The following is a 16,301-nucleotide window of genomic DNA, read 5'->3' as shown; positions in this document are numbered from 1 at the left end:
GAAAATGGAAACACCTAATGACCAAGCGATTCATTCCCGCGTTTCTTGAAAGTCAGGTTCAACGGCCGCAAGGCAACCACAAAATGATCGTGCGATCTGAGCAGGTCGCTTCCATCCTCCCCAGGCGCGAACTCCACATCGAATTTGGTGATGAGGTGAGCGGCTAGCAACCGGATCTCGATAAGCGCCAAGTTCTTTCCAATGCAACTATATGGACCTGTCGAGAAAGGTGCAAAGGCGTCTCTATGCTTGATCAGCTCAGGGCGCGTCGAGAAGCGCTCGGGGATGAATTTATCAGCGTCAACAAAGTGCGATTCATCTGTCTATGGTCAATATCCGTTTGATCATCTGAAAGGAGAAGAAACTCACCGCGACCCATCGCGTAAAAGTTCACCAGCATCACCGTGTCACCTGGAATGTACTGTCCACCAACATAGACGCCCTCGGGCGGAGCCTTGCGGTATAGACCACTAGGGACGGGCGGATGCAGCCGTAGAGCTTCATTGATGCACCCGTTCAATAATGGAGCAGACTGGATTTTGCGATGATCAAACTCCCCACGGCCAGTCAAGTCCTCGATCTCTTCCCGCAGACGCTGCAGAAGACCAGGCTCGCGCGCGATATAGTAGAACAAGAACGCCATTGTCGTCGCAGTCGTATCACTTCCGGCAACGATGATAAGCTTACTATCAAGATACATCTTCTTAAGCTCCGCCTGCCGTGCACTCCCCTCTAGTCCCTTTGTGAGGAAGTCATCAATGAGGTAGTGCGTGATATCTGGATTCGTTTGCTTGCCCTGCAGACCAATCCGAGTTTCGATCTGTTCAGCGCAGAACCGGAGAAAGGTGTAATATGCCTTTCGTGCGCCGGGAATCGACATGAGCAGACGTGCAGACCAGCAGGGCAGCCCGAAGCCCGCGCCTTCCTGCTGCTTAGCAAGCAGATCAACTGCCCAGTGGCCTTTTGCTGAGGAGAGCATCTTGAATGGCTGCCCAAAGGCTAGGTCGCCCATGACATCAAAGGACCAGAAGTTGAACCACTGCGAGATGTCGATTGGTTTGCCTGTTGCTGTTAGCAATGCTCAGAGCATTTTACGTACCGGGGAACGAGGTACCGCTAAACCCTTCAATCTGCTGAATCAATGCCTGATTATACCCCTTGATCCGCGCCTCATACCCTCTCAACGCCTTATCACTGAATGCTGGACTCCACACTCTCCTTCGACGATCATGCTCTGCCCGGCTTCGCGTGGTATGCATCGACGCCGCAGGCAGCTCAAGCGTATACCACTGCGCCTTGACACACTTTGTCTGCGGCCCCAGCGCAACACGCACAACGTCCGCATCAGAAACGGAAATGTCGTTCGGACCGATCCGCACGAATTTACCCCATTTCTTGTGGCTGTCATGTAATTTAAGGAACATGTCCTTGTTTCGGGCTACGCGGAAGACATGGTCGAAGCCTGTGATTTTCGCGAGCGGGTAGCCCGGGAATCTATTCAGTGGGTTTAGGAATTGTCGGTAGATTAGCACGCTGGCAAAGAGGGTTGAGAGGAAGGTGAGCGTTAGGGCTGTGGCTGTCTGCGCTGCGGTCGTGGTTGATGGATAACGCGATGGATCGAGGTGTTTAATGGTTAGTGTCGTGAGAATTCCGAGAGTGAGAACAGCCTGCACGTGCCGCCAGGGATACAGGTGATGCTCCCCTTTGTGGTAGTAGAGCATGTATGTCGCGACGCCGAGGACGCCCGCCGCGAGATGGAGGATATCCGTCGTGGGCAAACACATCGCGGTGGAGACTGTACCGCTGGGAGATCTTGTCCTACGAGTTAGATCGGTGCTTAGTGTCTTAGCGACGGGGAGAGCATTCTTTATCGGTGAGACAGCCAGCTTAGATTGTAAGGCAAGAAGGCTGAGCGGGGAAGAGCGAGGGGCAAAGAGATCAAACCGATTGGCCTCGGCAATTTGCAGTGGAGGAACGAGATGAAGATGTGGCCGGGAACGGGATCAGTTGTGCAATGACTCGAGTTGTGAACGAATAATGACTCAGTGCTTTGTACATGCTTTGTACATGCGACCTACTATGTATGTAGTATTTAGGTATACGTCGTAGGCATCCACCCGGCCTGGCCTGCGTCTACGGAAACGGAGATAAGATGTCCAATGATGGTGGAAACTGGGCTAAACGACGGATTCGGAATATGCAATGTGCACCGTGGACCTTGGAAGTCCACTACACCTCCGCTCGGTAGGCTGCGAGCCAACTTGCGTTTCTTATCCCCGAGCGCGATTTCTTCGGCTGGTAGCTATCCGAATGCAGGCAGCGACTTCTTGCGTTGTTCTGTAGATCATGATATCTCGAGAGCCAAGGCTCTGCTCGAAAGCCGGGCCAACACCACCAAAACTAAATTTTGAAATCCGAAACCTCATTCCAAATCTCACCTCGAACAAAGAAACCGCTGATCGATGATCCGACCTCCCCTGCAACTTAAGCCACCCAACAACAGGATCTCCCCTCCGTCCCCACGACCGGCTTTGCGGCGCCCAGAAGCCGACGGCTCACGGAGCCCTACAGGCTACAGGCTACAGCCTCTGCTTCCCTCGACCGCCACCCCTTGCTTCGATCTCCCCCGGCCCGGTATCCCCCTCCTCTGCCCTGCTTTTCTGGATCAGCCGAGCGTTTCCCTGCATCTCCCTCACAAGCTCCCAAACATTCTTAGCCGTCGGCCACGCCATGGCCCCAAACTCCTTGGCCGACGCACTACTCGCCTGCCGCAGCGCATACCGCGCCGCAATCCCCTGCATAATCACCGCGCCCCGGAACCCAGCAAACGCCCGGCCCCATGTGAGATCTTTCCGGACGTCGGCGTAGCCCCCTCCCGCTGTATACCAGTCTATACACTCCTCGAGGGTTGGGAGGCCTGATGTCGTGAGATCGCTGCCGGATGGTAAAGTAGGAGAAAGACTCGAGGAAGAACCCTGGACACCCCAGGTATGCGGCAAGAAGGGACTGACGAGCGAAACGACGTCCGAGAGCGGGTGGCCCAGCGTCGCCATCTCCCAGTCTAGTACACCGATTACCCGGGGCTCTGTCTTGTGGAAGACGATGTTGTCGATTTTGTAGTCGCCGTGCACAATCGAGGTTCGATCTGCGGGCTGGTTCTGGGAGAAGAAGGTGGTCATTTCTTCGAGGTGTTGGAGGGGCCCGATCGCGGTTTTGGTTTCGACGTCTGTGGCTAGGGATTGTGTGCGTGAGATCGAGGTGAAGGTTTTTATTTGCCGCGTGTAGAAGCCCGAGGGTTTTCCTAGGGTGCTGAGGCCTAGGGTTGTATAGTCCAGGGTGTGCAGTTTTACGAGAGTTTCGACCGCGGAGCGCCACCTATCCCTGAATCAGCTTCATCCATCATAGACCAGAAAACAAGAAAACAAAAAACGTAGGCATACATCTCCCTCCTCTCCCCGGGATTTACCCCAGGCATAAGCGGATCCGTAATAAACCTCCCATCCAAAAACTCCATGACATAAAATGCCGTCCCAATCACATCGACGTCCTCACAGAGAACATAGACCTTCGGAACGGGGACATCTGTATCGCGGAGCGCATGGAGGATGCGATACTCGCGCTCGACCTGGTGCGCTGTCTTTGAGAGGAGTTTTCCTGGTGGTTTCTTGCGGAGGACGAAGCGGGATTTGGTCGGAGAGGAGGAGGTCAATAGGTACGTTGGGTTGCTTTGGCCGAAGCCGAACTAGATGGTTGTTACGTGCTTAGCTCTATTTTCTTTTTCCGGGGGAGGTAGAGTTGCGATGAAGCCTGGGAGAGGGCGAGATACCTGTTTTACATCGAGCGGAGGGATAATCTCTGGGACATGTTTCGCAAGATAGCGCTCGAGCGAGGGGATGTCGATTGGTTGTCGGACTGGGCCGGCCATTGGTATTGCTTCCAACTAGACGACCGGATAGTGAGGGATTCAGGACTACCTACATCTAAGATATGAGGGAGAGGGTGAGTTTTGTAGCACAGATGAAGATGAATATGGGCGGCCGGCAGGATACCCCCCTTGTACCTCGGACGGATCGCGAAGCCGCGATAGCTCGGGAGTCTCCCATCATCGAGCAACTACCATTACTACTGACTATCTCGATAAAACATCAAAATAGCGAACCCAGCAATCCAGAAGCTAAACCAAGATATACTACCAAGTATCACAACTTCCCCTTATTCTTCGACGTCAAAATAGGCCCCCAAGAAACTCCGGCTGACGACCTCCCCCTCTCTGGCACCTCCGGCTCGAAAATGCGGGGGAAAAGCGGGGGTGGACATCGCTGACTCGGGGTCATGACGCAACGCAAGCATAACATGTGAGCCGGCCGGCGAGCTCCAAGATCTCCGACTGAGCGGAAAGTAAGCTTACTTGCATTTCCCATGGCGATCGAGATTAAGGTTTGCATATCTATACAGTGCCATGGCTCGTGCTGGATGGTCGGAGCATGGCGCATCCGGATCCGGACTGCGTCCGGAGGTTTCGGTTCCACTGTATGTCGTTAACGACTTGCAGCGGTTGTCTAGAAGCATAATATTAATGTGCTCAGATGATCGAGGTAGGCTGCATGCAAGTCTAACCCCGCATGGTATTTTGCTCCCGTGCTCTCGATGAGGGCCATAGAGTTAGGTTTTATCTATGTTTCACAGAGTATATTTGCAGATTTTTTTCCAGTCCTTCATCAGGATTCAGATTGCCCACTATGGATTCTTACTGCAAAGGGTCGGAAAAGACAATCTTGCGATGTTGTAAGTATGCAGCATGAACTCGAGGGGCTTCCTCGTGGTTTAGAAACAGCGGGTACCCTCGGAAATAGCCCTAAGTCCGACTCGAGTCTCCCAAAAAACCAAAAAAAAAGGTTCTCAAACAAAGGAAACCACACGCAAGAGAACTTGGAACTGACTCTGCGGGAGCAACTGGCCCGCGCCCGCTCATGATAAGCAAAGGAACTGGTTGGAAAGTCGAAGCCACTAACCCGCCGCCTGCGTCCGCATGCATGCCCCCCTCCTCCCGCCTCGTCAGCGTTTACCCGAGCCCCGCAAGTGGGGATGCGATGCGAATGCGACCCTTGGCCCTGTACGCTTACGCCGCGGCAGAAGAAACAAAAACCGAGGGGTTTGCGACAATTATAACAAGAGGACAGATGGCATTATTTCAAAGAATTTGAGCTGACGGGAATATAAGTCTCTTGCGCGCGCATCCCGACTTAATCTCAATCCAAGTCCAAATCGAAGTGCTAAGTGACAACTGATACCGGCCAAAATGCACACCAAGGCCATCGTCGCACGCGAACCCACGGCACATCCCACGTGGGGTATCGAAGAAGTCGACATTGGTTCCCCCGCCGACGACGAGGTCCTCGTCAAGATCACCGCGACGGGCATCTGCCATACGGATATCTTGCTCTCGTCCATACCGACGGGAAACCCGTTGGGGATTGCGTATCCGAAGATTCTGGGACACGAAGGTGCGATCTCCTTGCCGTTTCTTTGTTTCGGATTGAGTATAGTTGCTGACTCGCGCAGGCGCCGGAATCGTCCAGGCAACCGGCAAAAACGTCACGAGTGTCGCCGTCGGCGACCAGGTCCTGCTCTCGTACTACTCGTGCTCATCATGCGCGCAATGCCAGGCGGATAAACCGATGTACTGCTCCCAGTTCCACGTCGAAAACTACGTCGGGCGCAAAGGGCCGACCGTGTGCAAGGCGAGTGGCGAAGAGACATGGGCGCGGTTCTTTGGACAGTCGAGCTTCGGAGAGTACAGTGTTGTCGCGGAGACGAGTGTTGTCAAGGTTACTGGGCTGCTGGAGTGTGAAGAGGAGTTGAGCTTGTTTGCGCCGCTGGGGTGCGGGTTCCAGACGGGGATGGGTGCTATCAAGAATGTGGCAAAGGCTGGCAAGGACGATGTCGTGTTGATCATGGGAATGGGTGCTGTTGGGATGGCAGGGCTTATGGTATGTTACTCTGGATTTGAATTCAACGTCGAGATGGTACATTGACAAGTTGGGTAGACGGCCAAGATCCAGGACTACAAGACAATCATCGCCCTGGACCGATTCCCAGCCCGCTTGCGGCTCGCCGAGGAGGTGGGCGCGACACATACCATCAATACTGCGGTGCCGGACTTTGAGTTCCAGCAGGCTGTCCGGGATATTTCACCAAACGGGGCCTCGGTGGTGCTCGACACCACGGGTGTTGGCAAGCTGATAGAGGAGGCATATCAGAGCCTGGGCCCGATGGGGAAGCTGGTGCATGTCGCCATGCCGCCGCCGGATTATCGATTCAGTCTTGATATCGCGAAATTGTTCGCGGTGAGTTCATCAATCCCTTTAGAGTCGGCGAAGCTAATGAACAGGCCGGCAAAACAATCACAGGATGTATTGAGGGGAACTGTCTCCCCAGCGAGGTAATATACTCACATCACTAACCCACAAGGTAGCCTATGCTGACACCAACAGGCAATTCCCCAAATGATCCAGTGGTACCGCAAAGGCATCTTCCCGATCGACAAGCTCGTCTCGTACTACAATGTAAGCTGCTTACTCCCCCCACAAGGTATCCGTACACCATCTAATCAAGCAGGCCTCCGCTTTTGAGACTGCATTGGCCGAGATGCACGACGGGAGCGTGCTCAAGCCGGTTCTGAGGTGGGATTAGGGCGAGCAGGGCATTATCTCCGCAGTCCAGCTCCACTGCTGGTTCCACTCTACGTATGCCCAGAGGCTAGTCTTCCGTGGTGGACCGGTGGTGGTCTTTCATGATTGATGTAATTTTAGGTTCTGAGGTGTTCATTGAGCTGTGAGGGGAAAGTGTGATCTGGGAATGGACTACGGCCGAACAAATGCAGCGTGATTCCATTGCACCATAGGCGCCTAGGTACTCCGGAGACGAAAGCCGGTTTTTGAGGAACAGAGTAACTCCTCTTTCACTCGAGGTAGGACCCTCGGAGTGTAGATCGCATAGCCGACCCCCTCGGCGGAGGCTGCGGCCCAGTTCCCCGCACGTTGTCACGGCGTTGGTGTAACACAGGACCAACTCTTGAGCATAAGACAAAGAACCGGTTGCCCACCTGCCCACCCACCAACTTTCTGTTCTTCACTCTCCCGCTTTCCACTCTGATCTGATCATCAGTCAATATGGCCATCGCCGAGCAATTCAGCGTCTTTGAAGACTTCCAAAACATCATCAACGGCAAAAAGTCCTCGACAGCAGAGACCCGCCACGGCATCAACCCAGCAACAGCCAAGCCCAACCCCGAGGTCCCCGTCTCAACCCAGACGGACGTCGACGATGCTGTTGCTGCCGCCCAAGAGGCCTTCAAGACCTGGTCTGAGGTTCCTCTTGCGGAGCGCGCAAATGCTCTAAGGGCTTTTGCAGATGGGCTTGAGCCGTACGCTGAGGATTTCGCAAAGCTCCTCACGCAGGAGCAGGGAAAACCCGTATGTCCTCTCCTGCTCCATTTGGAATATAGTATTAAGAGATTGAGCAGCTCTCCTTCGCAACCTACGAAGTAACAACAGGCATCATGTCCCTCCGCGACACAGCAGACCTCTTCCTCCCTGACGAAATAATCGAAGACTCTGCCACCCGCAAGATCGTTGTCAGACACACGCCCCTCGGCGTCTCCGTCGGCATCGTCCCCTGGAACTTCCCTTTTTCTCTGGGGATCCAGAAACTGGCACCCGCCGTGCTGATGGGGAACACGATTATCATCAAGCCCTCGCCATTTACGCCGTACTGTGGGCTAAAGGTCGTCGAGCTCGCGCAGCGGTTCTTCCCGGCTGGCGTTGTGCAGGTGCTGAGTGGTGGGGATAATCTCGGGCCGTGGTTGACGGAGCATCCGGGGATTGAAAAGATTAGTTTTACGGGGAGCTCGGTTACGGGAAAGAAGGTCATGGAGAGTGCGTCGAGGACATTGAAGAGGGTTACGCTTGAGCTGTAAGCACACCAAACTATTTTCTAGAAGTATACTAACTTTGTATAGGGGAGGAAAAGATGCTGCAATTGTGTGCAAGGACGTTGACATCGAAGCCGCAGCAGCAAAGGTACACCCCTTCTATTTCCTCGAGATACGCCATAACTAACGAAACCAGCTCATGACCTTTGGCTTCATAAACTCCGGCCAAGTCTGCCTCGCCATAAAACGCCTCTACGTGCACGAAGAGATCTACGAAAAATTCCTCGCCGCCGCAGCCGCATACACCAAAACCATCTCCGTCGGCGCCGGAACAGACGAAGGCGTCTTCATGGGCCCGCTCCAAAACGCCATGCAGTACGAGAAAGTAAAAACCTTCTTCGAAGGCGTCACACCCGACCAACTCAGCCTAACAAACGGTGGTGTCGACGAGTCGAAACCAGGTTACTTTATCCGCCCGACGATCGTCGACAGACCAGCTGAAAACTCTCGCCTCGCGACGGCAGAACAGTTCGGCCCTATCCTCCCCTTCCTCACGTGGAGGGACGAGAGTGATGTAATTGCCCGGGCGAACGGGACGCGCATGGGTCTCGGTGCGTCGGTTTGGTCAAATGATCTGGGTGAGGCGGCGAGGATTGCGAGTAAGTTGCAGGCGGGGTCTGTCTGGGTGAATACGCACATGGAGCTTGATCCGCGCGCGCCGTTTGGTGGACACAAGGAGAGTGGGATTGGGTGTGAGTTGGGGATCCATGGGCTCAAGGGGTGGACGAATTTGCAGACTTTGTATTTCAAGAAGGCTTGAAGTCGAGGTGCTAGGTAGAAATGAGATTGCTGCTTTGCTTTCATCGGATAGCTGGTAATGAAGGGGCCCCGGGGTAGCAATGACTTCCCATATTCGGACTGCAACCCGTTCATTCCGGCCCCCTTGGCTGCCCTAACAACCCCCCCACTCATGCCACTTGACCGGCTTGGGATCCCTTTTTCGCGGGGACAAGTATTGGCAATTGCTGCAAGTTTCACTTGCACTTCCGCCGACGATATTCCACGTAAGCCTGCCAGGAGAAGTCATTATTGGGCTACCAGAAGATGTTCGGTGGAATTTCGGGTGGGCCAATTCGCCGAGGTCGACACGCACTTTAAGTGGAGCAGTCCTGGCTGAACGGAGTGTCAGTAAATCCACAAATCCGCCGAGGTATGGCATGCCCTGTCCTTTTATTAGTCTTTCTAGGGATCGCGAGCGAATAACTGCGATGGTGGCGTTAGTTCAGAAGAATTCCTCGCCTGGCGTTCAGTCCCCAACGCGAGACTACTGTCCTACCCCAGCGCAAGTGATTGACCAGCGAAATCCGGGGAAATGTTGGAGCACATGCCTAGGGGAGTTACGTTTCTCGGGTTAGCATGGCCCGATCGACACCATGTGCGGAGTTTCTGGGTACATCAGTGGGTTTAATGGGCCAATAATTGTGATCCTCGTACTCGGGTTCCCCTGTCGTATTTGTCGGAAGTTCGTGTTCGTACATCGTACTTGTGTCGCCTCTGGAACAAGTGGATGGATGTTCTTGGCGCAATGTGCAAGCTATATAAAACTTAGACAAAGAATATCGATGAGGATGTCATGAATCGATACATCCCGATATTACTGAGACTTTTCAATGATCGTCCTTACCGTCCTCCAGTTTCTACTACTCGGGATATCCTTCCCTGCGGTCTGTCGAGCTGTCTATCCTGCAGCGTTAGACCAGTTCGCACACCCTCCGGCAACATCAAGAATCAAATTCCGCTATTGGTAAGAGCTCTTGCGATCAAGACTCATGTGCTCTTTACTAAAGGCACGATGCAGGATTCCGGATGCAAGCATTCCCGTCGCGTCAGTCCAGCAAGATATTGCGGATCTCGCGTCCAACGGTGCTGGGGGCTTGCAGTTTGTCCCCTTCTATTATTATGGCAACCCTAGTGGTGCTCCCCCACTCACAGACTGGAACGTGTTTGGGTTCGGCACCGAAGCCTTTCGACATCTGTTTGAGGGAGCCTTGGAAGCAGCGGTGGAGAACAACGTCTTGATGGATTTTGCTATGGGTGCCAGCCAGGGCCAGGGAACTCCTGCAGAACCTGGGACAGAAGGCCTTTCGCTTCAGCTTGTACGGGATCCTTTTGTTTCTATGAAAGCTAATGGACTGACTGGATAGCAACTGGGTGTCATGACGGTTAATCCGGGAACTGTAGTCACTGTCCCGGTTCCTGGCCCTCATAATCTCACCGAGACCCTTCTATCAGGAGGTGGATTCATGCACGGTCTCGCTGATGCTGAGAAGGGAGAGTTGAAGGCTGTCATTGCTGGGAGGGTAATATCAGGTTTAGTGACCCGCCGGATATTTGGTCTATGCTCTAAACAGGATGCTAATGCTCTTGAAATGTGACAGAATCCGCTAGCGACAATACAGTGACAAAAAAAGTGAGATTAGACGAGCAGTCAATCATTGATCTCAGTCAGTATGTGGAGAATGGACACTTGAACTGGCAGGCTCCAGCAGGCAACGGAAACTGGAAGATATTTTCATTCTGGGAGGGCTTAACGAACCAAGTGTCTTGCACTGGGGGCGTCAACGGAACAACAACCATTGAGAAAGGCTCTTTGGTGGTAGACCATTTCAGCGAAGCAGGGGCGAGATTGCACACCGACTTCTTTGACAATCATGTTCTCGTGGACAGCACCACCAACGAAGGTCTGAGGACCCACAGCGCTTATGGTGAGTATTGCCTGGATTATCAACACACAGTGGCCGCAGCTACTGTTTATCCTTCTATCCTTATCTAAAGGCTAACTGAAACCAGCCTGGGAGGACAGCATGGAGTTACTGTTTGCTCTTCCCTGGACACGAGGATTCCTCACTCGATTTGAGACGACCCATGGATATAGTCTGGTCAAGTACCTGCCCCTTCTATTTGGCCAAGCCAACTCCTGGGGGGAGAACTTCCCCCCATACCCAGAAGAATACGAGTATGGGGAGTATTATACGGATGGACTTAGCATTCACAACGCAAATTACCGGGATACACTGAGTGAATGCTATCAGGAATACCTGCATTCCCATGTACAGTGGGCCAAATCGCACGGAATAGGCTTTTCAGCCCAGCCATCATACAATCTACCCTTGAGCTTTGTGGGTCTCCCTCTAATTCTAATTCTTTCCCCTTGTTTTCCCTCATGTTCTTTCCAATCATTTGCTAATAACATGAACATAGGCAAATGAAATTCCAGCTGTTGATGGTCCAGAAGGCGAGTCACTGACGTTTGGAGACCGCCTAGATGCCTATCGGAGCCTTTCTGGCCCGGCGCAGCTTGCAGGCAAAATCGATATTTCCTCTGAGGTTGGAGCCATGTCCATCCCTGCATTTAGTCAGACTATTCCGGACCTGCTTCTGTCCATTAAGAAGTCTTACGCTGCTGGCTTGACAATGATGGTTATTCATGGCATGTCATATAGTGGCCCATACGTGGGGACATCCTGGCCTGGATATCAGCCGTTCGCGTATAGATTCACCGACACGTGGAGCCGTGTCCAGCCCTCCTGGCAACATATGAAGGATACACTTGACTACTTGGGGAGAAATCAGCACATTCTCAAAGCTGGGAAACCCCGCATTGACCTTGCGATGTATTACTCTCCCAGCCGTTGGAGCAGCAACCAAGTCTATGACTCTGATAATCTTCAGCAAAAAGGTCTGATGACCCCCTAGCATGCCTATATGGCGTACTAACCATAATCAGGATACGCATACAATTTTATCAGCGATCAAAATCTGCAACTCCCCAATGTGTCTGTTTCTGATGGACTTCTTGCGCCTAATGGGCCCGGGTACCAAGCATTGGTATTCCTGAACGATACAAGAATCGACGGTAAAGTTTTGTCCAAGGTCAAGGAGTTCAGCCATGCCGGGCTGCCTGTTTTCTTCGTTGGTGACGCCCAGTCCCCCCCGCTATCGCCACAACCCAATGAAACTCGAAACACCAGTGATATGGTAAAGAAGCTGATTAAAAACGATAACATCCACCATGTCAGTACATATGACGAGCTCCCAGCAGCTCTAGAAAGGGCACAAATCATACCACGCGTGCAAATTGCTGCAGTCAACAGCTCTGTCCTGAGCGTCTACCGTACAGAGCCTGAGTCTGGAATCGACTACATTTGGCTTTTCAATAACGCGGCTGCCGCAACCTCCTTCACCGCAGGCTTTCGCGTTCATGGTCGTTTACCGTTTTCTCTAAACGCCTGGACTGGGACGTCACGCCCTATCGCAAGATACTCATTCTCTGATAATCGGCTGCGGATTCCGCTAACACTACAACCCTTCGAGACAACTATCATAGCTCTAAAGCCCTTGGCGGTTGAAAGGCCGCCCTGGGTCGCCTACAGCACAGACCTGGTTGAGGCAATCAATTACAACAGAGATGGGAAGCTTGTTGCCAGCCTTAAAGGACCAGCACTTGTCACGATTAATGGCACTGAAAACAAAACGCTTAGTGCAGTCGTTCCATCCCCTACGGAACTCAAGCACTGGGACCTCGAAATCCACGATTGGCGGGCCATTCCAAACGATACAACCATTGAACCGCAGATACTTGTCCACAAATTCGCCAACCAATCCCTGCTACCTTGGAAGGACATAAGCCCCGAGCTGGAAGCCATGAGCGGGATTGGCATATACTCTGCCAAGTTCGCGGTCCCCAATATCAATGGTATTGGCGGGTTTCTGTCAGTGGGTGCAATCTTTCATACTCTCCGCGTCTGGGTGAATGGTCATCAGCTGGACCCGTTTGGTGCAGACGGTGTCAAGGTAGACATTACCCCTTACATTCACCGCGGGGGCAATAATACCATCAGGATTGAGGTATCCACGACCCTGTACAATCGGCTCAAGGCTGATGTGGATACAATTTGGCAAATGGGAACTCCGCTGTCTGTGCTGGCTCCAACTTATGCAGACGGTGAAAGCCAGGCGTATGGTCTATTGGGACCAGTTGTTCTTGACTGGGTCGTGAACAAGGTCATCATCTAAGAGAATTGGCTTGTGCGTCTAATAAACTCACACGGCGGATAGTCTGTTTTTTTTTTCTTTTTTTTTTTTCCTTCTTTCTTTTCCCCATGTTCTCCCAGTCTTAAGAGCTGTGGTACTCCAATCTACTTCATAACACAATCCTTATGCACCCGTGTACAATGATAGTAATCGACAGAGCTCTCGAATCATTATAAAGCTGTGGATTGTGTGTCAAATGAAAATACGTACATGATCCCTCTTCCTTTCAGATCACAAACTGGTTAGCAAGGTAGTTCTGCAAAATATCAGCATCGACAAACACCTTCTTACCCAAGTCAATTGTTTGCTGCGGTTGTTGTAAACACTCTCCATGGACGGGATGGAATACTGCCGGACGCATTGATACTTACTACAGCACGACAATTGAAATGGGCGCCACTGTCAAATCTTGGGAACTTTGGCGCGGCAGCTTCTGGGAGGCAATGGCAATAAGACAATGAGAGATCCAATAGTGCGCAGGCACTTATGACCAGGTTAGAAGACCAGAAAACCTTTTTTTCCGGTGAAGCCTTCTATCGTCGATTATCTAGCAATGGAAATGGGAATTTAAAGTTACTGATTCTATTCAAGTGAAGAAACAAACTGTCTTTAACTTATAGCTTTTAGACTACAAGATTATCCGTACTTAGCCTACTTATTGTATATACTAGAGAGTTAACAAGGAGATTAATGAGCCCCTTATTCTGTTGTATAACTAAATGGACAGACAGCGAACGTCTTTCACCCTGACAACAGTCGACACCTATCACAGACATGGGCGATAGAGCGGTTTTGGCTATTCCCCATCATGTTAGCTGGGATTGTACCTCTAAGCTAAAAGGACATCATGAATCCAGGAGAAGATGCGTTTCGCATTTACCTTGTTGGACGAAGTTAGAGCGTCCGAATCGCCAAGTATGCATCGGACAGGATGCAGGGGGCCGTTGTGGGTGTTAGAAAGGAGCATGGGCCGAGAATAAAGGTTGAAAGAGTGCGATTGAGGTCTTGAGAAGACCTGCATCGGCGGATATGTCGAGTACCCCTTGCCGCCCCCGGCTGGTAAATGTATCTGGCAACCAGGAGTCAGATAGGTGTGAGGAGTTATTCGTTCCAGATACGGTCATACCAAACCCCGGCAAGTACCAAAAAAACTGCCGGGCCATGTTCTGCGGTTCGTGAAAGCTTCTATCTCGCTCGGTTGGATAAAATACAAGAAAATCCTGTGCTTGAGCCCTTCATGAGTGCTACCAGCCGGCTTTGTGGGTCCCTATATCAACAGAAAGATTAAACTCGACTCAGCTCTCCCCTAGTACAGCGGTTGGCCATTGCATCAAAGTACAAAGTGTGCTGTTGTTGAGCGTGCTGACAAGACGAGCTATTTTTTTAATCTCTTTGCGAGCTCCTCGATTCAGATACCACAGATCTTCAAGCAGGACAAGAGAAATGCGCCAAGATAGTAAAAGAAAATCCACCAGCAGTGTCAAGCTGGCCTTTTAAAGCGAGGGACGCAATGAAGGAATTGGACAGCATCTGAGGCCAGGAAGTAAGGGCCGCATCTTCTAGGTCAATCTGAAGGTCTCGCGATGCTGGACAATCACGCCCGCTTTCCGTAAACCGAAGCACGTATAGAATCCGCATGTACATCTCCTCTAGCGTCTCGATAGCATTGCTATAGTCGGCATCGAAAGCACCGGCCGTGTCCGACTGGGAATCTGATGTAAATTGAGAAATGGACGAACATGTCGCAGGACTTGCTGCTGGGCTTGAGGAAAAGGCTGTTGCGAAGGTACGAAGCATCTCGAGCGCCCGGGAGGCGCCTTGTGCGAATATAGATACCGTTCGAGAGGCCTGAGCCAGACGCGGGTAGATTGGTGGGGGTAGAGGGCCCCCAAACGACCTCCAATCGTCGTTGGCGTATTCATAAAATAACATGCATCTCAGGCTACCAAGCTTTAGAGTGGCCCAATGCTCACTAACCACGCCTACCATTCCTCGACATAGATGAAGCCAACCAGTAGACGGAAGTTCGTCGCCATTGCTGGACCCAGGCTCCGTACTCGTATCCGGGTCACAGATCGATAAAGAACCAAATGCAAAAGCGGTGATTAGTATCGAGCCACAAAAGACCTCCTCGGCTGTTATAGATGATATTTGACCCAGAGCCTCTCGGAATCCCTGAAGCCCTTTCTGATGATGTGTAACAATGCAGTGGAGGTCACGGTCTGTTGAGGAATCGCCAACAACGCAGTCACTGTCCTGGTAAGAGGCCGAGGTCGGATCTGCCAGCTCTGATACGTAACATTCATACCGAGCATGTGAACCGGCGAGCGCAAGTAGCAGATGCATCAGATACTCTCTTTTCCTAGCAATCTCAGGAATAGCTCGCTGCCAAACCATTATTCTTTTCGGGTGCAGATTCATGGTCCTGGAAGTATGCAGCAAGAACCTAGTTAACAGGCTCATTTGAGCAAAGTCAAATGCTCCGCGATGCTGTGCTGGCGCTGATCTTGCTGATAAGCCAGACTGGTGGAATTCCAAGGGCTGCAAGGAGTCTGATGCGCGAACGTGACGCTTGTCTTGCTTCCGGGGCCTGGCGGTCTCCGATAGTGTTGGGCTAGGGAACTCTTAGCGGAGAAAAGAACAACCAAGGTAATTTTACCCTGAGAAGAAGGAGTTGGGTGCCGAGTGCTATACATACAAGCATGTAGCTGGTGTGGGAAATGTGCATGGGTCTCCCCGGGACAAGCACGCGCCACAAGAAGGTCTAACTTCATCACACTAACACCATGGATCAGTAAGTGATGCCCGTCACACCAAAGTGGTACACGACGGACCTTGACTCTTCGTTGCTTGCAAGTGTAGCAACCATTGCGCGACTTAGCATGGGGTGCCCTATGCCTTCTTGGAGCCCGACGAAGCGCGTTGGCAGCGTCTAGTGCAGCTGGGGTGAATAGACCAGTTGACATATTCCTTATTGCACGCGTGCTGTACGTTTACTGGCACTAATTGATCGGGTGTTTAGAGATGCGCTGTGGTCAAGCCTAGGATCCCCTGGTATTGCGGAGAGCAAAATGATCCAGAACCGCACGGCTTTGGAGATCACGTGATATTGTCCACAGAATAAGGATTTGCTTATATAATACACTTTCCATTTTTCCTTTTACAAGTCGCAGAGTACATAGCTCATCCGAGCTCACCGCCAAGCTCATATGAGTGTCACCCCCACACACGTGACGCCAAGATTATTAATAAGCAGAATGTCTCAAGCGAGATT

The 16,301-nt window shown here is 51.9% G+C and overlaps 6 protein-coding genes across 6 annotated transcripts; 3 read left to right on the top strand and 3 right to left on the bottom strand.

Moving 5' to 3' along the window:
• Positions 1-14: 14 nt before the first annotated feature.
• BJX68DRAFT_275409 (cytochrome P450) lies at positions 15-2,078 on the bottom strand (the record flags this gene model as incomplete). Its single annotated transcript, XM_071047854.1, has 3 exons — positions 1,100-2,078; positions 370-1,062; positions 15-319 (listed from the first exon to the last, which is right to left on the bottom strand). The coding sequence occupies exons 1-3, from the start codon at positions 1,782-1,784 to the stop codon at positions 15-17; spliced, it is 1,683 nt and encodes a 560-aa protein (XP_070899421.1). The 5' UTR covers positions 1,785-2,078.
• A 382-nt stretch (positions 2,079-2,460) lies between these two features.
• BJX68DRAFT_275407 (phosphotransferase family protein) lies at positions 2,461-3,925 on the bottom strand (the record flags this gene model as incomplete). Its single annotated transcript, XM_071047853.1, has 3 exons — positions 2,461-3,375; positions 3,441-3,742; positions 3,827-3,925. The coding sequence occupies 3 exons, from the start codon at positions 3,923-3,925 to the stop codon at positions 2,580-2,582; spliced, it is 1,197 nt and encodes a 398-aa protein (XP_070899420.1). The 3' UTR covers positions 2,461-2,579.
• Positions 3,926-5,156: 1,231 nt separating this feature from the next.
• Positions 5,157-6,995, top strand: BJX68DRAFT_236292 (NAD(P)-dependent alcohol dehydrogenase). Its single transcript, XM_071039985.1, has 6 exons — positions 5,157-5,504; positions 5,563-5,990; positions 6,048-6,347; positions 6,392-6,442; positions 6,495-6,566; positions 6,619-6,995. Exons 1-6 carry the CDS (start codon positions 5,300-5,302, stop codon positions 6,691-6,693), a joined length of 1,131 nt encoding a protein of 376 aa, XP_070899419.1. The 5' UTR covers positions 5,157-5,299; the 3' UTR covers positions 6,694-6,995.
• Positions 6,996-7,172: 177 nt separating this feature from the next.
• On the top strand, positions 7,173-8,753 carry BJX68DRAFT_266359 (aldehyde dehydrogenase family protein; the record flags this gene model as incomplete). The annotated part of the gene is made up of 4 exons (XM_071045492.1): positions 7,173-7,475; positions 7,526-7,974; positions 8,021-8,081; positions 8,130-8,753. 4 exons carry the CDS (start codon positions 7,173-7,175, stop codon positions 8,751-8,753), a joined length of 1,437 nt encoding a protein of 478 aa, XP_070899418.1.
• An 850-nt stretch (positions 8,754-9,603) lies between these two features.
• BJX68DRAFT_266358 (uncharacterized protein) lies at positions 9,604-13,009 on the top strand (the record flags this gene model as incomplete). Its single annotated transcript, XM_071045491.1, has 7 exons — positions 9,604-9,737; positions 9,792-10,089; positions 10,138-10,303; positions 10,372-10,698; positions 10,784-11,112; positions 11,195-11,672; positions 11,721-13,009. 7 exons carry the CDS (start codon positions 9,604-9,606, stop codon positions 13,007-13,009), a joined length of 3,021 nt encoding a protein of 1,006 aa, XP_070899417.1.
• Positions 13,010-14,278: 1,269 nt separating this feature from the next.
• BJX68DRAFT_72421 (Zn(II)2Cys6 transcription factor domain-containing protein) lies at positions 14,279-16,077 on the bottom strand. The gene is made up of 3 exons (XM_071049654.1): positions 15,862-16,077; positions 15,726-15,805; positions 14,279-15,641 (listed from the first exon to the last, which is right to left on the bottom strand). The coding sequence occupies exons 1-3, from the start codon at positions 15,991-15,993 to the stop codon at positions 14,453-14,455; spliced, it is 1,401 nt and encodes a 466-aa protein (XP_070899416.1). The 5' UTR covers positions 15,994-16,077; the 3' UTR covers positions 14,279-14,452.
• Positions 16,078-16,301: the final 224 nt, after the last annotated feature.

This window comes from Aspergillus pseudodeflectus (genome assembly GCF_044049435.1).
Source record: "Aspergillus pseudodeflectus strain CBS 756.74 chromosome Unknown BJX68scaffold_19, whole genome shotgun sequence".
Lineage (NCBI taxonomy): Eukaryota > Fungi > Ascomycota > Eurotiomycetes > Eurotiales > Aspergillaceae > Aspergillus > Aspergillus pseudodeflectus.
This window is presented reverse-complemented; position numbering and strand designations above follow the sequence as displayed.